General features: G+C 38.6%; 1 protein-coding gene across 7 annotated transcripts in view; it reads right to left on the bottom strand.

Annotated features, from left to right (window-relative positions):
• Nucleotides 1-22994, bottom strand: part of LOC133480721 (adhesion G-protein coupled receptor D2) — a 106039-nt gene that overhangs the window by 82361 nt on the left and 684 nt on the right. For 6 of the 7 annotated variants that reach the window (XR_009789355.1, XM_061779241.1, XM_061779242.1 and 3 more), the window contains exons 4-19: nucleotides 22072-22290; nucleotides 16708-16893; nucleotides 16426-16505; nucleotides 15567-15857; nucleotides 15010-15121; nucleotides 13208-13354; nucleotides 13022-13124; nucleotides 11590-11701; nucleotides 10347-10402; nucleotides 10125-10251; nucleotides 6935-7038; nucleotides 5234-5336; nucleotides 4197-4350; nucleotides 3841-3974; nucleotides 2994-3109; nucleotides 1216-1336 (exon numbers count right to left, since the gene is read on the bottom strand). Coding sequence is in view for 6 of the 7 variants with exons in the window: in XM_061779241.1 (XP_061635225.1) it covers nucleotides 1216-1336; nucleotides 2994-3109; nucleotides 3841-3974; nucleotides 4197-4350; nucleotides 5234-5336; nucleotides 6935-7038; nucleotides 10125-10251; nucleotides 10347-10402; nucleotides 11590-11701; nucleotides 13022-13124; nucleotides 13208-13354; nucleotides 15010-15121; nucleotides 15567-15857; nucleotides 16426-16505; nucleotides 16708-16893; nucleotides 22072-22290 (2165 nt within the window). In the remaining variant the exon portion in view is untranslated. The remainder of the gene's footprint in view (nucleotides 1-1215; nucleotides 1337-2993; nucleotides 3110-3840; nucleotides 3975-4196; nucleotides 4351-5233; nucleotides 5337-6934; nucleotides 7039-10124; nucleotides 10252-10346; nucleotides 10403-11589; nucleotides 11702-13021; nucleotides 13125-13207; nucleotides 13355-15009; nucleotides 15122-15566; nucleotides 15858-16425; nucleotides 16506-16707; nucleotides 16894-22071; nucleotides 22291-22994) is intronic. The other variant, XM_061779244.1, reaches the window with a different exon arrangement.

The following is a 22994-nucleotide window of genomic DNA, read 5'->3' as shown; positions in this document are numbered from 1 at the left end:
TATATCATTAGCTATGAGGAAAAGGCTATTTATGGCAATTAGGACACTTTACTTAATTATTAGACAGTAGCTAAAACCATTATTGATTCTCTCCCTAAAATAAAGCTCAATTAGATATACTGCAACTGGGTTATATGGGAACAACTACCACCCTTACATGAATTGCATGACTTCATTCCCTCCTATTATTTGATGCAAAAAAGTGGGGAAAGGATCTATCTGAGAATTAAAGACAATAATTATCTGTAGAGGTTTACCACATATTTTCAACAACATTGCAATGCTTAGGTAAAGAATGTATACTTTGATTAATATGGCCCCTCTCTAAAAATCTGGGACAAATCTAACCTTCAAATCTTAGCACTAAAAGCATTTAACATGATCATCACAATCATGCTGACCTTAGATTGTCTATAACAGCCATAATGCAAACAAACAATACAATTCAACTGTTAAAATAAAACCCCTTTTCGCCATCTTTTTTTATTACCCCCATTTCTGCATCAGCCTCTGCCACTGAAAAATAAAAGCCTTGACAGTCTGTGGCCATTCAGCAAGAGAGCAGAATGTATAATGGAAAACCTTTCAATATCTCATTCAAGAAAAACAAACAGGATTAAGTTTGTAACTGGAGATATTTTTTTAAATTGCTCTGAAGTTTTGTTCTGGTTGAAGTTATGTTTATATATATTTTTCTTATGCATTGCAACAAATAAAATGGTAAATTTAATTATGAAGTTATACAAATTTGACTAGTGTGGAACCACCATGATGCATGGTTAAATTTGTGTTTTCAGAACAATCAGACATTTTACTGTAGATTGTACATTCCAATATAATGTATGAACACCTATTTTTTTCTGAATCGTTCCTGGTCAGAAAGTATACACTTTATTTTTACTTGTCACACTTGAACTTACAGTACACTTTAAATTTATATAATTATTCAATTGGCTGCTATTCAAATTATAACCCTCCTTAAGCATCTCGTGTTATCACACCTTTACGATGAAATATTGAACACTAAACATGAGGAGCTTTGAGATTTTTGACTTCACAGTGATCCGGATTTTTATTTTATTTTTATTTTTTTTTTAAATCTTAAGGATTCCACTTTAGAGAAAAAAAAAAAAAAAACAATAAGGTCCACCATCATTGATTTGTGGGTTTTTGCATGCTTGCAAAATCTTTGCAATTGTGCAGGTTGGTGTGTACCTGCAGGGAATTGAGGAGGATGAAGATGTAGGCCATGACAATGGAGAAAGGTACCAGGACACCACACAGCCATGTCAATCCAAGAATGGGCAGCAAAACCAAAACTGCTTTAACAGCAGCCCTGCAACCATATGACATTAATGTTAAGCATACAGTACACATGCATGATTTTAAACACACACTCAAAATAAATATATGAGTTGAAATATGTTGGCAAACTGACAAGTTCTAATTTATAGTCTTAAAACATGTTTTATTATTATTCAAATCCTCTCTTAGGGCCATGGGCACATTTCTAGATTTTTCTACTTCTTAGCGCTTTTTTTGAGGATATTATTGAGCAACCTTGGGTGACTAGCTGTTCCACACAGTTGCTGTGTGGCTGGGAAGACTCATGGGGTGACAACTTCCCACCTTAAATCTCATTTAATTCTGTTTAGAGTGGAATTAGCTTCCCACTCAGGTGACTGCCAAACCACACCAGCTGTGAATGTGTGTTCAAATTGTGACATGGATGGCGGCAGGCCCTAGCTTATTCAGTGGAGGAATTTGTTTGAGTTTCCGAGATGGCTGCCACCCAGGGGTGCCAAATGGTTCAAGGACAGCTTTGAAAATTCTTATAGTGCGCCTACTGTGAGGCCTGGTGGGCTGAGGCTGAAAAAAAATAAAATAATTTTCACCAATAGAAACAGACTTCTGGTCGTAAATCTTCTGGATCACATGTGGGACAGATTCACAGATTAGCCTTTACCAGTTTCATGAGAAACATAGCTGTGATGTTGCTGCATGGCAGCATACCAATGCAGTGTTAAAAAGACAAGTCAGGCCAAGATTTGTGCAATGCATAATTACAATGAAAATGTAAATCCCAAGCTAATTACAGTATCTTCATATTGCAATGGTTTATGTGATCGGTTGTTTTTGTTGTTTGTTTTTGTTTTTTGGATTGGTTAGATTTTTGGCTACACTTCAAATGACCATTCACAATAAGTTTAGAAATAATATCCTATGTTTCAACATTTAAATTGTAGAAAAACAAACTTGTAACATTGACTCTGCTTTTTTTTTTTTTTCTCCATCATGCAGTAATTAATATTTGTTGATGAAAGATGTTGCAAAAATGTACACGTTAAATTAGAGTTTAGTGAGTAAATGTTTTTCAAACAAACATTTAGAATTTGGACAATTTCCTTTTTAATTTTTATTTTAGTTTTTACCAACATGGTTATTCAATTGAAAAAAAACACCATACAACTACATACATCCCATCCTATGTTTCATCATTTTAATAGTAGAAATCTTGTAGAAAACTATGGCAAACGTGGAGACATTTTTTTTGTCTAAATCACATTCCTAATTTGATATTAAAATGGGTGAAAAAAGCAGAATCACATTGAGTCTTCATAATCGAATAACAGTATTTAAGAATTTGAACTGTAACAGCATAATAAATTATCTAATTTTCAATGCTTAAAAAGACCATTTGTCTGAATTAATTCCTGTGCCTGATGAAAAGTGAAAGACCATAAAAAAGTCAGGGCCATTGGGGTTGAAAATATTTGAAGTGGCTGAAAAATGCTGAATATTTTATGGACAACACTAATATAATCAATTCAAAATGTATTTCTATCTTAGTTGATGAATGAGCCTCACTGTTTTACAAATGACAAATCCTTTTCTCTGGTGCCTTCTGAAGACAGCCCGCTTTTTCCAAGGCCTGTGGCACTGTTGAATGATATTTTTAAAAAGGACAAATAGCGTCCCCTCATGGCCAGTACCTAACTTGCTCGTAGGTTTGTTCCACTGGACTGGCACCCATCGCCAACATAATGGACCTCCTCTTGGCTGTGGAGATAGTGATGACCACCACCCTGGTAAGTACCATGACATTCACCTGTAATAATAATGAACACTGCTGATAATAATAATAATAACAATAATAATGAAGAAGAAGAACAAACAGCAGCTGCCCCAACCCTAATGTATTAAATTATAAATATAGGTACTGTAAGTATTATAGTAAAACAAAATATGTATGTATATGTGTGTACATTGTACAGCTTAGGGGCAGTTGGCTGGATCTGGCTTTATGCCCCAAATTTTTGGTTGTGAAAGCTCTTGTGATACGAGATGGCATTTATGATCGGCTGTTACACCTGCAACTTTGCGACGCCATTCATCTGCGATTCAAATTGAGAATTTCAGCAAAACTAGGGGCCGACGGTGAGCCACTCACGAAAGCTATTGGCAGAACCATCTGCAATGTGCGACAGTTCAGTGGTGTTCAGCCGCATCGCTCGGTGTGAGACGGGCCTAAGTAAACTTTACTAAAAACCTATTAAAATAAAAAATATAAATGTTAAACTATTAAAACATTACCAAGTTGAAAGTAAAAGGACAAGAAAAAGCAGGACAAAGAGCTTTGTAAGGATAAGCATTTTTTGTAAATTATACACAAGAGAAAACACTTCAACATAGCATAAGAAACACAATATGTATCTTGAGTCTCTTAGTTGCAGGACATTTTTCAGACGTACAATAAGTTACTTGCACATGTCATCGGTCATGTCAGCAATGAACAAAATACATAATACTGTGAAACGTGATAGCGTGTAATTTGCTGACCATGATGATGAAGATGACAGGCCCAGCAAAGCCCCAGATGACACCGTTCTGGACACTGAGCCAACAATAGCCATCAGCCAAGTATTTGCCTGAGGCTGACGCCAGTGTGATGGTGACTATGAGCACTGGCAGACCTGTAGGCAGGATAAGAACAAGCAAGAAATAACGGTGGAGAATTAAAGGATCGGTGTACAGTAATAGTAACATGAATAGGAATTGAAATAGATATGAGCAAAGTGGAAGATCAATAGTGGCACAGTAGAAGACTGTGATGGAAACAGTATTTTGAAATGTCAGATTTGACCTTGATAATGTAGTAATAGAATTGAAAATTTCCCAAGATAAAATCACTGTACCCCAGCCGATGAGATAATAATACTTCATGTGTCTTTCTTCACTGAGATTGACAGCAACCACCTTGCTCCAGAGCAGAAGACCCTCAACCAGCATCCAGCTGAAGGCAGCCATGAAGAACAGGTGGAGCAATGCTGCCACAAGTGTACACGCAACCTACAAGCACAGTAACCCAGGCGGGCCAACAGATAAATTATATTACCCGTTTCAGAAGCTCTGGTATTGCTCTTGAATGATGCCCAGTAAATGTCAATATTTCTATAGAGATGTATCTTCTGATATACTGCTTGCTCTGAATTTACTGAATTTGTAAAAATACGCACATGCACACCCAGGACAGTGACAGGACTACTGTGATTTTATGTTCATTAGCAATTTGAAGTTATTTAGTATTTGAAGCATCCCTCAAAGGAACTAAATCAACTATATAGCTGCCAGAATTTGTTTAATCAACCAAAAATAAATACAGCAAGATTGGAACACATTCACTATGCAAAATGACTCTTTTGTGATGCATGCTTTCAGGAAATCTGTTTTTATATTGAAAATGCAAAATGGTTAACATATTTGGATGATGACTTTAATGCCCAAGCGAACTCTAAATAGCTTTATTAAAATTGACAGTTCACCCACTTAATGATTACTCAGGCTATTTTGTACATTTGAAACCATTTAATGAATTTTCAAAAAGCAGCCCCAAGAGATGCAGCTCACCCTGGCATGACCTTGGGTCAAAAGGATCAACTAGCAACCATTGACTGACCACTGGGTGTCGAATGATTTAATACAACATTAGTGGTCATACGGAATGATGTATTGGTAGCTGTTTGGACCAGCTCATGTGTAAGCAGTTTAAGAACACATTTAACATCTTATTATTACATGAGAATAATTTCAACTACATTTGCTTAGCACACCATAATGTATATTCTGAGCAACATTCCAACATCCTGTAAAGAGGTTATTACTACTTATTGTCTTGCATTCAGTTTGTTTGTCACCATTTTCAGTGTGTGTAATTAATGAGATTGTACTGCACCTTGTTGTGAATGGCTGAGCCACTGCACAGCAGAATCACTTGAGCACAGATCAGAGCAATAAACAAGTTCTTATGGATGGATGTCCTGTCAGATCGAGGTATACTAGTGGAAAACAAGAGAAAATATTAAAATTTTATGACTGTCTCACAAAAAACATTGTGGCCAAAAAATGATATTGATTGTTGAATTAAATTATTCACGATTAAATAATAATAGTAATAATAATAACAATAATAATAATACTCAAGTATTTTTTTAAAACGCTTTCATGCATGTTATACATATCACATGTACTATGCAGTGTTCCACTCCGTAGACAGCAAGTAAATTGTGGTAGCAGCTCCTTCGTGGCCTACTGTATTAGGATCCCTCTGTGATCCGCCTGCTAATTAACAATCACAGAATGCTACCATAAACCTTTAATTAGAATATTAGTACCAGTCAATACTTGGAACAGCCACAGAAGAAAAGCACTGGCAGCTACAGCAACGATATAGTGCTCTTTTTGGTGAATTGGTGTGACATCAAATCCAATTAAGAGAACAGTTGAATCCAGTCTTTCTTCTACTGTACTGTATATGAATCATCTGGATAAAAACATTACAATTTTAAAGAATTAAAAATATGGAAGAAAATGTTTTATAAAAAAAAAAAATGACGTGAGAAAACCACAGTAATGTTGCGCTGTGTAATTCTATCGTGGTAAAGCTCTGTCAATTATTTATGTTACATTCAATTCACCTATGGTCACTACTTATGGCCACTTAAATGATGTAAGCCAATTAAATGATCTGTCCTTTCCTAAAAAGAAAATTATCAAGGAAATGAAATGCCGCTCACTGGGGCTGTTGTTCTTTTGCCTTAACAAGTGTTTGTGACTATATGAATTGGTGTGCATTCTAGTCAGAATACATGGACAATGTATTGAAACCCACAGGTGTTTTGTGTGGAAAAACTGTGTGAAGAGCCATGACGTCAACACCTCTGGGATGAACAAGAACAGAGACTGTGAGCCAGGCCCTCTCTCTGGTTCAACATCATTGATCTCTGACCTCACAAATGTGCTTTGTGAAATTCCCAGAGAGACACGCCAACATTTTGCAGAAAGTATTCCCAGAACAATGGAAACTTTTTACTGAAGAGGGGGACAAACTCTGGATTGTCCACTGTTCATCTTAGTATAAGGTAGGGGTTCTCTCAGTACCAGTATAAAAAGCCATGTAGCCATGTCAACCTACACAGATATGATGGCGCAAAGCAAAAAACAAAAATAAAACAATGTCAGTGGTGTATGAAATCCATTGGTGATCAGCTCAAAACAACAGCAGACTTGGTTTTTTTTTCAACTGTTTCATTTCATTCTTTCCACATTTTGGACATCCCGGAGTGCGTCAGTCCTGAATTTTTCAAATTAAGTGCTCATAATCAGGTTTTTCAAAACCCATTTGTATTTTTGAACATATTAAATTTGCCTAAATTCTTTTTCTTGTTGTAAGAATGTAATTATTGAAACTTTACGTAAACTGCAAAATTAATGTTTTCAACTCTCACTTCTGAAATCAATTGATTAACTACTAACTCATTTAAGGCAGTTTGAGCAAACAAATCACATGCAGTTTCAATGTGCCACCTTTACTAAGTGTTAACAAGGAAGCCATGTGATATTGTGGGTGAGCAGGACAGCATGAGCAGGTACTCACTCCAACACAGTGAACAGCATTAATGTCACCACCAGAGCACACAAAGATGCTCCCGAGCCGATGAATGTCAGCTTGGTCAAAACAAGTTCTTCTTCGGGACTCCACTGGGACAAATGGGAAATCGTGTGTAAAAGAGAAAAGTGGAGAATATTGTTAGTGTGGTAAATAAGTGTGCTAAATGGTAAATACAAAAGTAATCACCTTAGCCATGCTTCACTTATCAGATACTGAATAACAATACCATTTAAGGGGCTTTAAAGTAGACTTTAGTAGACCTGTGCATGCCATAGGGTCACTTGCATGTACTTGAACCCCTATACTTCTGGCCCCGGATCTGTAGTGTGGGCCTCTGGGGATGATGGGCCTGTTTCCCCCTCCTCCTCTTGGGTCAGGTTTTGTCCGTGTGGCCCTGCTCTCGGTCCCTGTGTGCCATGGTGGTGCCCGCTGGCCCCACTCCGGGGGCCCCGTCCTGGACTCTGGGTGGGGGGCTGGGGTCGTGCTGCTGCACCCCGGGCCTGTGTTCTTCACTTCCCTCTCCGCCGTGGTCGTCGCGCCTCTCTCGCTCGGGCTGTGTGGGGTCCCCGGCTGACTTCAGGGTCTATGGTAGGGTGTCGGCACATCCCGCCATTGGGCGGGTCCGCCTTCTGTGCCCTGTTGTGGTTGCTGGGTGGTGGTGTGTGTGCGTGTTTGTGTGTGTGTGTGTGTGTGTGGGATGGGGGGTGTACCCCCCTTTTCTCTGTGGCTTTCGAGCCGGTCGGTCTGGGCACACAGGAGTCTAGCCTCTTACTTCTACTTTTATCACTCGCACTGGCTTGAGGCATGATGAGGCGGATGCCGGGCCGAGTTCTGGCACATCTGTGCTTGTCTGCAGGTCTGGTCGCCCCCCTTCTCTGCCCTGCCGTTCCTCCAATTTTAATGCATCATACACCCGTCAGTGAGGGGAGGGCAGTGTTGGGCTGCAGAGGACACTTGGCCAGGTGTTCCGGCACGTCGGCCTGCTCTCGAGACCGCCGTGCCTTTCCCCTGCAGATTTTGAATGTACCGGCTGAAATAAGTATTTAACACATCACCATTTTTCTCATTAAATATATTTCCAAAGGTGCTATTGACCTCAAAATTTCACCAGATGTTGCGAACAACTCAAGTAATCCATACATACAAAGAAAGTAGAAACAATAAGAGCAGAAATTAAGTTGTGTAATAATGTCAAATGACACAGGAAAAAAGTATTGAACACGCCAACTGCTATTTATTTAATACTTTGTAAAAAAGCCTCTCCTGTATGGAGAAACTAGTTACATGCATTTTTCTGGTGTGATTTTGGCACACTAGCAGTCTTCAAATCTTGAAAGTTCCGTGGGCTTCTTTTATGGGCCTTGAGTTTCAGTTATTTTCATAGATTATTGATTGGATTCAAGTCAGGTAATGACTGGGCCATTCTAGCAGCTTTATTTTTGTTCTTTGAAACCAATTGAGAGTTTCCTTGGCAGTATGTTTTGGATCATTATCCTGCTGAAATGTCCACCCTCGTTTCATTTTCATCATCCTCGTAGATGGCAACAGATTTTTGTCAAGAATGTCTCGGTACATTTGCCCATTCATCCTTCCTTCAATAATCTGAAGTTTACCAGTACCATTTGCTGAAAAGTAGCCCCACACCATCATGTTCCCACCTCTGAACTTGACTGTTGGTATGGTGTTTTTAGGGTGATGTGCAGTGTCATTTCTCCTCCAAACGTGGTGTGCATTATGGCATCCAAACAGTTCAATTTTGCTCTCATCTGACCAGACTGTATTCTCCCAGTATTTAACTGGCTTGGCCAAATGTTGGCCAGCAAGCTTTGACAATCGTGCTCAATTGAACGTTCAGAAGCTTAGATATGTGGCTGTAACCAATCCCATCGTTATGTTTTGCAACAATTACTTTGTGATGGTCTTGAGATAGCGCTCTGCTCTTACCCATCATGAGATGTGTCTTGACTCACACCTTGGCAATGAGACCTTTTTGGAGGCCATCAACTAGGACTGAACCAGCTGATAATTATTTGCACTGACCAGGGGCTGGATTGCTGTTTGATTATTAATAGATTTTAGGTGTTGTCTTGGCTTTCCATGTCTTTTTACACCTCCCTTTCTTCATGTGTTCAATACTTTTTCCCTGTGTAATTTCAAATTTTTACACACAACTTATTTCTGAGTTTATTTGTTCTACTTTCTTTGTATGAGTGGATTATTTGGGTTGTTCTCAATATATGGTGAAATTCAATAGCACCTTTGGAAGTATATTTAGTGAGAAAAATGGTGACGTGTTAAATATTTATTTTATCAGCTGTATATTCGCACATCTTTTGGGGAGCTGGTTGGCCTGATTGGGGGTGACCGTTTCGGATCATCATTGCTCCCTGACCGTCTTGCCTCATCCCCACTGGTCTTCCAAATTTTAATTCACAACAACCCAACACACACGATCACGGTACAGGGATAATGGTTGCCAGTCGGGAACCTGATTAGGGTGGGTAGTCACATTTCTCTTGGCTTGATTCCTGGGTTCTGGAAACCCCCCCTTTGGGTCCCCGCCTTCCTCTGCCCTCACCTAGCGCCCTTGCCCATCAATGTTCACGGCAGGCGCTTAACATGGGCTCGCTTTTGGGGGTCTGTGACCTTTTTCAGGTGGCAGCTGGCTACTGGGTTAAGCCCTGTTGGTGGTTGGGGCCCCCATGCTCTCTGGGGATGGTATGGGTGGTGGAAGCGGTGGGGCGGCTTGGTGGGGTGGGGTGGAGGGGCGCGGGATTGGGCTGTGGGGGGCTCTCACCAGGTGTCCCCCCACCCACAAATAAGAACACGATTTGACTGTTGTAACATTACTTGTAGTCATATGTCTAGACTGTCTGCTGTGGTTTGCACCCCTTTTCCCCTTGTCCATTCTGTCCCTCTGTCTGTCCCCTAAAAGCCTTTTCTGTCCGGCTGCATTTTCAATAAATAAATAATTTTTAAAAAATAAATGAAAAATAAGCAGAGGGAGTATTTCAAACTCCCCTGTTGCACAGCAAAACTGTTCCAGCACAAAAGGCATACAGATCCACCATTCTGCATGGCCATGCAGCTGAACAGGACAAGTAAATAAAATTAAATTAAAATTAAATAAATAAATGAAGTAGAGTAACTTTGTGTGAGCAATTTTAATACATACCTTAGGTTTTAAGTAATTCATCAACACTGCAAAGTTTGTGGTATGGTTGCATACACAGGAAGTAACACCAGAGCCAGCAAAGATCACAATGCAGCCATCATTGGACCAGCCACTGGTTTGATTATTCCTATGTAACACCGCAAAGAAATGCACAAGAACACAATCACTAACTCAGTGATTAGATAATGCAAATGTATGTGTTGTTTTGCTGTTGAAACTTACATTAAGCTGAAATTCCAAAAGGCACAGACTGGGTAAAATCTCTGTGCAAACTCCATCTAGAAGCAGATACACAATCATTTAATGTTGAATACTATCTTTGATCATAATATTTGTCACTGTCCGCAGAATTTACTTGCAATGCAATCTCATGAAAACTAATTGCAATTTTACGACAATCCCATTGTGATACGTACTCATATGACATAGGGAGTGGGAATGGAAACATTACCGTGTATGAAAGGAGTTAATGTGTTTTAACGCCTTTAAAAGGTGAAGTTATATGCAAGTCAGTCATGATCAGGGATGGGCATTTGACTAAATTTACGATGCATTCAGAAATTCAATTTGACGCCCTAACTCTACTCCTGAGAGTGCGAGTGTTCAGAGAGGCTGAGCATGCTCCCTTTCTTTGTATTTACGCAAGACAGTTATTTTGGTTTATATCCACAGTAAATGAATGGTGAATGAGGTCGTCGAATCCCCCATCAGCCCACAACCCTCACATCTTGCTTGAACAGCTTCCATGCTTGTCCAGCCTGATACTCTGCTGCTCTGTCTCCCCAGTCAGAAAGGCCAGAGCACGCTCCGCCACTCCCAAAATGTGGTGCTCTGAATAACCAAACAGCACATTCCAACAATGCTCTGAGTCTCCGAACAGTCCGGAGTGTAGCATAGCCTGCTTGGAATGCATTTCCAAACGCACCCTTAATCGATCGACTATGGGGAAGGTGAAGCTGAATTAATTGTAGTTTTGTAAGTATTATTCTTAATGGGATGGGAGAAAGTCTCAGAATGTTACAAGCTGATGTTTTTATACCCCAACGTTGTATTGAGCAGAATAATGCTGGGTGGTCAAGGTCTTCATAAATGTCGCACAATTTCCTGTAGCTAAGATACTGTCACTCGCCTTGCACTTCATTTTACCTCAATTGCAAGATAAGGTTATGCAATAATCATTTCAACACAGTCGGCCAAATTCTTATAAAACATAAATTAATGAATCAATATTTATGCCCATTCCCACTTGTATTCTGTTTCACTCCTCAGATCAGCCATACATGTACCTCAGATCAGCCATACATGCACCCCAAACATGCAACAGCTCCTGTTCAGGCATTAACAATGTTGAGCAATACTTGCTTAATGAGTGGAGCTACACACAAAAAACATAAATATTTAAAGTATCGAAAAAGACTCCTAAAAAAATCTCTGCACAATGCAAGCATTATTTATCCAGCAGTACCACATGAGATGAGGATAGAGTGTACTGGACAGCAACAGGGATTGTTTGGGCCTTTGATGCATCACGGAGAGTGGCTGATATGACAGCAGAAGCCAGGTGACCTGAGAAAATTCTGAAGACGGAGAGACCCTCAGTTAACAGTCAGTTTTCATTATACCGTAGAAGCTCATAACACGGGCACATAAAATATGCACAGAAATTTTTGTTTACACTCCCATCTAGAATTATTGGAACTACTGCAATATTAGTCATTCGAACTGCTCTAAGTGCTAGAGGACTCTGCATCTTTTTGCACAATTGTCAAAACAAATAAAAATAATAAATTTACCGGCATTACCAGATAACTAGCAACCTTTTATTGCTCAGTGACTGTTTTTTTCCAATGTCTTTATGTCTCAAAAGTGTTCTCTGTCAATTGACTGTCTGTTGTCGTACTAGAGCGGCTCCAATTACCGGAGACAAATTCCTTGTGTTTTTTGGACATACTTGGAAAATAAAGATGATTCTGATTCTGACAGTGAGGCAAATTCCTTTACTTGTGTTGTACCCTGAATTAATTTGGGTTTCACATCAAAAGATGAATAGGACACAAGAAATCAAACAGCTATATTCTATACCACTCGCTAACCCAACTGACTTTTTATGGGATGTCGAAGGAAACCAGACAACTGGAAAAAACCCATGCAAGAACGGTGATTGGTCACCAGTCAACTGAGGGCACATATAGATTAAAAAAACATTCACACCAATGGACAATTTAGGATATTCAATTAGCCTAAAATACATGTTTTTGGAATGTAGGAGAAAGTCTGAGTACCTGAAGAAAACCTATACAAGAACATGCAAAGTCCACACAGAGCTGCACCTGGAAACTCTGCACACTTAACTCTGAGGCAGACATGCTAAAAAATAAATGTACCAGCATTACCAGATAACTAGCAACCCTTTATTGCTCAGTGACTGTTTTTCTCAATGTCTTTATGTCTCAAAAGTGTTCTCTGTCAATTGACTGTCTGTTGTCGTACTAGAGCGGTTCCAGTTACTGGAGACAAATTCCTTGTGTGTTTTTTGGACATACTTGGAAAATAAAGATGATTCTGATTCTAATAACTACACTACAACTACCAAAATATAATCAATATGTAACAGTTCCATATTTCAACAGAAAGACTAAAAAAGGGTTGGCGTTTTTCATTTAAAAATTGTTGTGGTAGGTATGAATGTGAGTGTGAATGGTTGTTTGTCTATACCCTGCGGTTGGCTGGCGAGCCGATGGAGGGGTTGGATGCGGAAAATTATCAGCCAAATCATGACATTCTGTTGACAGGGGCTGAAGGTGATCGATGAGTTGACTCCATTACGAGGCTCAAAATAGTCTGCAATGTTATTTAACATGATAATTATAAAAGTATAGGATCAGTAAATGCCCAACCTTTTCACTTTTTCTTGTTGACTCAGAAAAGGCTCGGCTGCACCCGATAAAATCTCATTCAAATGGCTGTAATATGTGTGAATAAACGTCACATCCTTATGTCCTAAAACAAAAAAGAAATTAGTAAAAATGTTTCAAATCAAAGAGCTGTAAGATTTTGTTTTCCATTGTGTGTATTTATGTTACCCAGCTTCTGAATTCTCTGTAACTCCGAGTCTGGGATAAGCAGCTCATCCTGATCGTTGCCGCTCACCATGTTGGAGCTGATCTCAGATGGTTTAAATGATTGACAGCAGCTTCCTTCAGTCAACTTATGGCTCATGATGAACACATCTACTCACAAAGACACAGCAGAAGCCACAGAGCAAAGGAAAACACACTAAAATGAGAACATTAAAAGCAGGAATGTGAAAATGCACAAGGAACAATGTAAAACTAAAATCTGAATGATGTACGTGTCATTAATTCAGTAGACCAGTACAAAAAAAAACAGAATACAATGATTTCCAGTCCTTTTCAACCTACATTATATTGAATAAACTACAAAGACAACATATTTAATGTTAAAACTGATAAACTATTGTTTTTTAGCAAATATTCTCTCATTTTGATTTGATGCCTGCAACATTTTAAGAGCTAAGACAGAGGCAACAAAAGACTGGGAAAGTTGAGGAATGTTCAAAAACACCTGTTTGGAACATTTCACAAGTGAACAGGTTAATTGGAAACAGGTGAGTGTCATGACTGGATCTAAAAGGAGCATCAAGCAAGGATGGGGCGAGGTTCCTAACTTTGTGTACAACTCTGTGAGCAAAATGTTCAACAGTTTAAGAACAACGTTTTTCAACATACAATAGCAAGGAATTTAAGGATTTCATCATCTACAGTCCATTATAACATCAAAAGATTCAGAGAATCTGGAGAAATCTTTGCATGTAAGCGGCAAGGCCGAAAACCAATATTGAATGCCCGTGACCTTCGATCCCTCAGGCAGCACTGCATTAAAAATGTGGGCTCGGGAACACTTCAGAAAACCATGGACAGTTAACTAAGTTGGTCAAATTAAGGGTGTCAAATTTGACACTACATCTACAAATGCAAGTTTAAGCTCTACCATGCAAAGCGAAAGCCATATACTGTATCAACAACACCCAGAAACACCGCCGGCTTCTCTGGGCCTAAGCTCATCTAAGATGGACTGATGCAAAGTGGAAAAGTCTGCTGTGATCTGATGAGTCCACGTTTCAAATGTTTGTTTGTCCAGGCCAAAGAGGAAAAGGACCGTCCGGATTGTTATCAGCGCATAGCCAAAAGACAGCATCTGTGATGGTATGGGGTGTGTTAGTGCTCATGAGATGGGAAACTGTTAAGGCAAGATTAATCCTGAAGTCTACATACAGGTTTTGGAGCAACATATGCTGCCATCCAAGCAACATCTTTTTCAGTCCCTGCTTATTTCAGCAAGACTATGTCAAGCCACATTCTACATGTGTTACAACAGCATCGCTCCATAGTAAAAGAGTGTGAGCAGTAGACTGGCCTGAAAATGTGTCCTGCATTATGAAGTGCAAAATACGACAAACAGAGACCCCGGACTGTTGAGCAATTCAAGATATACCTTATGCAAGAATGGGAAAGAATTCCACCTACAGAGCTTCAACAATTAGTGTCCTCTGTTCCCAAACAGGAAAGGTGATGTAACACAGAGATAAACATGCCCCTGTGTTGCATCTTTCTTGGAATGTGTTGCAGGAATCAAATTTGAAATGAGTGAATATATTTGCAAAAAAAAAATACAACAACAATAAAGTTCATTTGTTTTAAAATTAAATATCTTGTGTGTGTAGTATATTCAATTGAATATAGGTTGAAAACGATTTGGCAATCATTGTATTCTGTTTTTATGTTTTACACAATGTCCCAACTTCATTGGAATTGGAGTTTGTATTTGTGTTTATTTTCTGCAATGTATTAAGACGTTTCAGTACCTATATTCTTAGTAGAAAGTGAGAAGCTTTTTCCCTCAGTAGATAATATGTCTGCCAGAGTTTCAGTAAGATTGTCAATGCTATTGACAATAGTAAACGGCCCCATGCTGTTCTGTTGAAGAAAATCAGATCCAAAAAACATTTAATCATGCATGTTCGGAATTTTTGCTAATTAAGATTTCCAGCTGACTTGATAATACAGTTTAGTAATCAAGCAAATCCATTGAGCAAAGATTTAGACTGATACAACTAGACTTTACACCACTCTGATGGGTTTGATCGGATGGGCCGATAATTAGCATTTGTATGCTAATTTTGTGATCAGCTCTAATGTCTTAATTCGCCGATCAATTAATGACAATTGTTCGGCTCTCCGAATGAAGACATTATCGCTGACACGATCTTGTTTTTTTTCCGGGTACATTCCGGACATCATGGCTAATGGTTATATAAAAGCAGTATCACCAAAACTGTAAACTTTTTTTTTCTTTACAGAAGGCAATTGAACATAATTTAATGCGTATCTTTATCAAAAGGATGTTTTGGTCACTGCTCACCCCATCATCTGTTAAACCCATCCACTGTTGAGCCACATGAGGCTCCAGCATCACACTGGACATCTTTACGTAATCTGTAGCAATAGACGCCATGGCCTCTGCGGCATTCGGGCTGGCTGGGTGGCTACTAGCCAGTGCAGACAAGACCATCCCCATCTTTTGGGACAGAAAGTGGATATCACTGGCGGTGAGAACATTTGGACCACCATCTTTCAGTACGTCCAGGACAGCCCGGGTTAGCTGATGCAGTGATCTTAGCTCTCTGTCCCAAGAGGAGTTGGCACTCTGCTCCTTTATCATGCCAAAGAGAAAATGAGAGATACATTTTAGTCAATTTATTTGACCTATTATGCACACACGTCACATTTTTCTTCAGTTGTTTTGCACTATTACATTTTTGTCTTGTCAGAATGCTGTTGTCAAGTTACTTATGCCAAGATGAGAAAACTTTATATGTACAATAACATTAAAAGACAATCACAAAGTGTGGCACGGTGACCGACTGGTTAGCACATGAGCCTCACAGTTCAGAGGACCTGGGTTCAACTCCGACCTGTGTGCCGTTTGCATGTCCCTGTGCTTGCGTGGGTTTGCTCCAGGTACTCCAGTTTCCTCCCACATCCCAAAAACATGCACAGTAGGTTAATTGAAGACTCTAAATTGCCCGTAGGTGTGAATGTGAGTGGAAATGGTTGTTTGTTTCTATGTGCAACCAGTTCACCCCAGTTCAAGAGGTGTACCCTGCCTCTTGCCCACAGTTAGCTGGGATAGGCTCCAGCATACCCGTGACCCTAGTGAGGATAAGTGGTGTAGAAAATGGATGGATGGATGCATGGAACATTCAGAAGGTTTGACTTACAGGACTTGTTAAAGGGTACAGGCTCAATAGGCTGAACAACGGTGTCTTCGGGAAACGGAAATCATCCAGCACTTCTATGACTAAGAAAGAGTAATTGAATTAATACAATTTGTAAGCTGAAGCAACAATTATTACACTGTGACGAAAAAGTATCTTAAACAGTGGTTTTCAAAGTATAATGCACAGATCCCCTGGGGGTCACCAGAGGATGTCAGAAAAATAAAGAAAACAATTTTAACTTAAATTACATAGCATGATCACAATACACACTGTCACAGGCACCTTTCTTAAACTGGCAGACAGCTCCTCTGAAAGAGTCGCAATTGTCGTGGCTCAAACTCCCTGTAACAGGGTCAAGAATGTCACACTCTTCATCAGGCAGAGGGCTGTGGACAAACTCTACAGAAAATCTCTCATTCTCCAAGGAATCCCCGTCCAAGATGGAGTCCAAAAAGACAGAGCTGTTACCTAGTTCAAGAAAAGCTGAGGGTTAATAGTAATCTTTGTAGCAAACTAAAGTAGGTGATGAAGAGTATTATGCACTGTCTTCCAACAGGTCTTTAACATTTCCAAATTACCAAGAAGCCAAATTATTATTATTATTTTTTTTTTCCCCCAATCTCTTGCCCTTGTCCTGCAGGAGCAACAGCAAAATGAATTCAGATTAGGAAAGTCTGAGTTATTGGTAAAGAGACAAGTTTTTAGTTTAATAAAATTATGTCAGTCAAGGACGACATGCCGTTATCGGGACAGCGCGAGTCAAATAAGTTTTTCAAATACCAGAAAATGTGTTGGAAACCGAAGAAGTGCCCGTTAATCAGGCTATGTAAAGTTACATATCCATTTCCATATCCATCCACAAGATTTTGTGTCTGGGGAAAATGTACAGATCAATTTATCCTAAAAAACATTTATTATTGTATATCTAAGGTCACTGATGATGAACCTATGAGAGTACCATGCTTACTATCTCTGTTGTAGCTCATCCCAAAGGTGTTTGATAGGGTTAGGGTCAGGGCCCTCAAGTTCTTCCAAAACAAAACTCATATAAACCATAACTGTACGTAACTTTGCCTCGGACACAGTGGCAGTCATGCAACAGAAAAGGGCTCTCCACTGTCCCCAAACAATGTTAAAAAAAAAAAAAAAAAAAAAGTCTGTAAGATGAGTGAGAACCCATGACATTTTCATCAATGGATGTTGAGGAATATTCATACATTTGTAAATTTGTTTGTATAGACGAGCTACAGTGTCATAATAAAGTTTTGGGCCCCTTTTCAATTTCTTATTTTTTGCTGTTTCCCCACTTCAATATTTAAGATCATCAAACAAATGTAAATACCAGACAAAGATAACATAAAATGCCGTTTTTAAATAATTATTTTATTTATTAAGGGGAAACAAATATTCAAAGCTCCCTGGCCCTGTGTGAAAAAGTAACGGCCCCGTTAACTCAATAACAGGTCGGGCCACCCTCAGCAGCAACAACTGAAATCAAGGCTTTTCCTTAACTGGAAATTAGTCTTTCACATCTCTGTGGAGATACTTTGCCCCACTCTTCCTTGTAGAATTGTTTTAATTCAGAAACAATGGAGTGTTTTCATGCATGAACGGCATTTTTAATGTCATTACACAACATTTAATCAGATTAAAGTCCGGACTTTGACTAGGCCACTCCGAAACCTAAATTTTATTTTTTCAAGTCATTAAGAAGTTGACTTGCTGGTGTGTTTTGGATCGTTACCCTGCTGCAGAACTCAAGTAAGTTTCAGCTCGAGGTCACAAACTGATGGCCGAACATTCTCTTACAGGATTTTCTAGTAAAGAGCAGAATTAATGGTTCCATCAATCACAGCACATCAACCAGTTCTTGAAGGAGCAAAGCCGCCCGGGACCATCACACGACCAACACCTTGTTAGACTGTTGGTATGTTCTTTTTCTGAAAAGCTGTGTTACATTTACACCAGATGTAACAAGACACACACATTCTAAAAAGTTCAACTTTCGTTCAACTAACCCTTTTTTAATGCAAAGGTAAGAAAAGTCTTTATATTCTTTTTGGTCAGCAGTGTTTTTCACCTTGGAACTTGGTCATGGATGCCATTTTTGCCCAGTCTCTTCCTTATTGTTGCGTCATGAACATTGACCTTAACTAAGGCAAGGGAGGCCTGCGGTTCTTTAGATGTTGTCCTGGGTTCCTTTGTGACCTCCTGAATGAGTCGTCGCTGGTCTCTTGTAGGGCGGCCACTTCTGGGTAGGTTCACCATTGTTCCATGTTTTCTGCATTTGTGGCTCTCACTGTGGTTCGCTGGAGTCTTAAACGTTTAGATTGGGCTTTGAAAAACTTTCCACACGGACAGATGTCATTTTATTTCTCATCTGTTCTTGAATTTCTTTAGAGCGTGACATTTTGTTGCAGCTTTTTGTGATTAGGTTCTATTTATGTGATTTCTTTCTTAAGTCTGGGGGTAATCAGGCTTGGGTGTGGTCAGTGAAAATGAACCAAAAAATGCGATTAGCCACAGTTAATTCATGATTTAACAAGTAGGGGCATTACTTTTTCCACGCAGGGTCATGTAGCGTTGAATATATTTTTTCTTAATAGATAAAATCACCATTTAAAAACAGCATTTTACGTTTACTTGAGTAATCTTTGTCTGATATTTACATTTGTTTGATAATCTTAAATAAAGTTGCGAAACTGTCAAAATATAAGAATTTGAGAAGGGGGTCCATACTTTTTCACAGCACTCTATACTTCTCAATAATGTGATCCTCAGCATTAGTTATACTTGCACTCTTGTAACTGACATTTTTTTAAATAAATAACCTCAAAGTTTGCAACAATCCTGAAAGTAGTTTGTCCCTAAGCAGCAAGTTATTCAAAGAGTATTAATGTGTTTTCAGCACGTTCATCCCAGTAGGAGGAGCGTTTTGGGCTCTCAATACTTACAGGGGACTGTGATGTCATAATGGGACACAGTTTGTCTTTATGGGTGGATTACAAGTGATGTGAGTCACAAAACATTTACAAGAACTGTAAAGATCTTAAATTGGTTAGAGCAGGGGAAACAGGATAAAGAGAGATTCTGTAAGACCACAAACCCATTAAACATTAACAATGAACATATGTGCTTTTACTAATATAGAGAAGCTTGCCAAAGTGGGTAAGGACTCTCTTTTTTGTGCTGTTGATACTGCAAGTAGGTTAATAATAATTAATGGTCAGTTGTTCACATTCTCCTATACCACCTGCAGTAGATGTACTAAATACTATTGCTACATTACAATTTAATGGCTTTCTTTCATGACTTCATAACTAACTGGCAACAAAACAAGTTTTAGGTAGCAGTTTAGAGTAACTACAGTACGTACAAAAACTATTTTGATGTAATTTTGGTGACTTCATTAGATAAAACTAACAGACTAAGCAGTAGACAGGGCATCAAAGCTCATTAACTTTTGAAAGTTTAACTGAAACTTTCAACCTCTTCCTCCTGGTTTTACACAAATGCTATTTGTCATTTTTCACATTACTAGTAAGAATTTTCATTTTTTTAAATGTAAATTTGTTTGTTTGAGGTACATTTGCTATTGTGTTTGAACTATGTCTACTGCTATTATTTTCTCTCTGTGTAAAGGGGAAGGATTTATTTAATTAAACATTTTTTTTTCTATTTTTTGTTTTCTTTTTCCCCCAGCATTTATCTCATCTTGCTTGGATTGCCGAATGGGTGGATTTGACACATTAATGCATCTCAGATTTTTGGCACATATGAAAGTCAGGACGTGCGCAGTCCAAAATGCCGTTCGAATAGTCTCTATGCAATTGTTTTTCTGCACAGCAACCATACCCAGCCCTAATACCAGTGCAGCTAAACTGCCGTGCCAAACCATGCGCATGCAATGGATTCATGTCTGTTCTTGATGAGAGCTGTTGTAATTGAATGCGGTAGCCCTTCAACTTTTTTTTCCCCCATTCTGATGATGCTGACAGCTGCCCAATTTATCTTTGCATGGGCTGGTCCTCCACAGCTTTGTAATGGAGGACTCCATTTCCATGGATGCCCAATTCCACTTGAAAATCAGCCCAGATGTATTGGGTGAACACTCCTTTTCCATAGTGTGGATTTCACTTCTATTCAGTACCAGATCCCATATGAGAAGCTCAGTGATGTTGCCTGAGAATGACTCATCCTTCTTAAATGAACCCCCAAAGGTGTCTTGCTCTTGACCGATAATAAAAAAGGCCATCTGGTCCAATGCTGTCGGAAGGGTTCAAGTCATTCCCACTGTAGATTATACGGCCATCAACTTATAGTGTCCAGCGTCCACCATTCAGATTCCAAGAAATGCAAATCTAGTGCCAGGAGCCGTCGGGGTAGAAGACTTCTTGGTAAGCACAATGAATACCATGTACTAGCAGAGGCAGCTGCACAGGCTTTCCTTGGATCAGGTTTGCACAAAGCTGGAACTCATTAATGTATGACTGGGTGGAATAAGAAAAGATGGTGGAAATTCCAAAGCAGTTAGTGTCGATGCGTTAAAAGATAGAAAGAGTCACTGCGCCCGTGGAAGGAAACTTGTGAAGAGGACAGGGATTCTTCCGGTTGGAGTATCCCCTGAGCTCCAAAATCAAAGTTTAACATGAACCCTTTTTCCTCCACTCCACATAGACACAAAACAGAGACATTGCTATAAATCAAAACAGCCCTGGATAACACTCTATAACTTCAAGAACAAATATGTTAAAAGCTATTACAGACTGAAGTGTAGCTAGAAAGCATACAGTAGAACATTTAGTTTTTTAGTTCGCTTTGGTACATTTCTTGAATCATACTCAACATTTTCAAAACAATAATTGCATTTCTCAAAACAATTCATAGAAATAACAAGACCCCGTGGATTACCTTAAAAAGCCTGGGAAAGGAAGTCTAATGGAAATGTTTAAAAATGTTTCACATATTATGACACATTGTTCATTGTGCATATCAAGACTTTGATGAACTAATGCCTGAATGTTGTCTGGGTGGGACAATTCAACAGAGACAATATATTTTAATCTACATGACATAACTGACTGATATTGTCAGAAACCTCAGACAATTGTGCATAATCGTGCATGGACGTGCCAAAGCATTTGTAAATTGTTCAAATAAATAAAAAACTGCTTTTGTGATGTGCACAAGTGACACAATGATGTGAAGGCTGAACAAGCACTTTGGATCATTTCAATTCTGATCTGAGTAATGTAATGGTAATCTCGTCCGGGACGATTTCAAAACTATTTTCCCATAATAACCAAAACAGAAATAATCCACTCCAATTACTGGCATTTAAGCACAAAATAAATTGATATTACAAAGTAAAAACAATAAAACAGTCTTGGCTTTAATGATACATGCAAAACGAGAAGGTGGTTTGCATGGGAAATGCACTCCACATATCCCGTTTTGTAACATTCTTATTTTTCACACATGTATTTCTTATAACTTGACATTTCTAAACCCCTTGCTGCAAATGTTCACTTTTAGAATAGGTGTTGCAAAAAGCCAAAGAAAAAGAAAATCTTGTGATGTATTGTACAGTGAAGTCTTATGTCTCAAGTTACATGAAGAAATCTCAGGAATAAATACTGAACCTACTTTGAGTTGTGAATTTCTTAGCAATCCACACAGCTTCAGAGATGTTCACGGACTTTAAATAGTTCTTTATGTCTTGCTTCTCAACTAGACTGGACACATTGGCTAAGGCCCCAGAGCGCTGGTAACACAGTTCGTCTGCACTGTCCCATTGCAGCTCATCAGGTATGTATTCATAGGATGTCTCCTCATATGTTAGGGCACTGGTTTCCAGTACAAGAGCTGTTTAATAAGAAATCTGCCATTAGCAGGGATTTTAGAAAAATAGTCATAAATGTCAAATCTAATTTGATGATAATACCCCATATATAAGACCACACAATACTTTATACTTCACTAAATATTTTTGCATTTTTTTTTGCAATTGATGTAATCAAACTCCTGTGTAAAGTGCCTTGAAAAAAATGTTTTGATTTAGCGCTATGTAAATGACATTGAATTGAACTGAGATCATAATGCTAGGAAGGGAACTGGATAGATTACATATTTCTTCCATTGAAAGACAACACAAACACAAAAGAGCTTTCAAACTAAAGCATATTAAAATTTGAATACAATTAAACAGTATTGAAAACAATTGTTTCTGTAAATGCTGTCAATTTGAGAATGTGTTTTTATTGGATAGGTAGGAAGGTAGGATGGATGGTACTTTATTCTCAAGCAATTCTTAGCTTGATATAATTAATGTAAAATACAGTATAATTTCTATTTGAAATTATTACATTTGTATTAGATTTTACAATCAATATTTGTCACATCTTGCAATTCCACTTTGATATATTTTGTCTTACATTACAAATAAGTGTGATCATGAGTATAGGATCACATTTTCAGTACAGATTATACGTAGTCTACATCACAATTACAAGCGGAAGGCTAACTTTATCATCGTGATGATTGCTAAAGTTAATGTTGAATGAGCAAAT

Source organism: Phyllopteryx taeniolatus, chromosome 7 (genome assembly GCF_024500385.1).
Source record: "Phyllopteryx taeniolatus isolate TA_2022b chromosome 7, UOR_Ptae_1.2, whole genome shotgun sequence".
NCBI lineage: Eukaryota > Metazoa > Chordata > Actinopteri > Syngnathiformes > Syngnathidae > Phyllopteryx > Phyllopteryx taeniolatus.
Note: the sequence above shows the minus strand (reverse complement) of the source record. Positions and strands in the feature narration are given on the sequence as shown.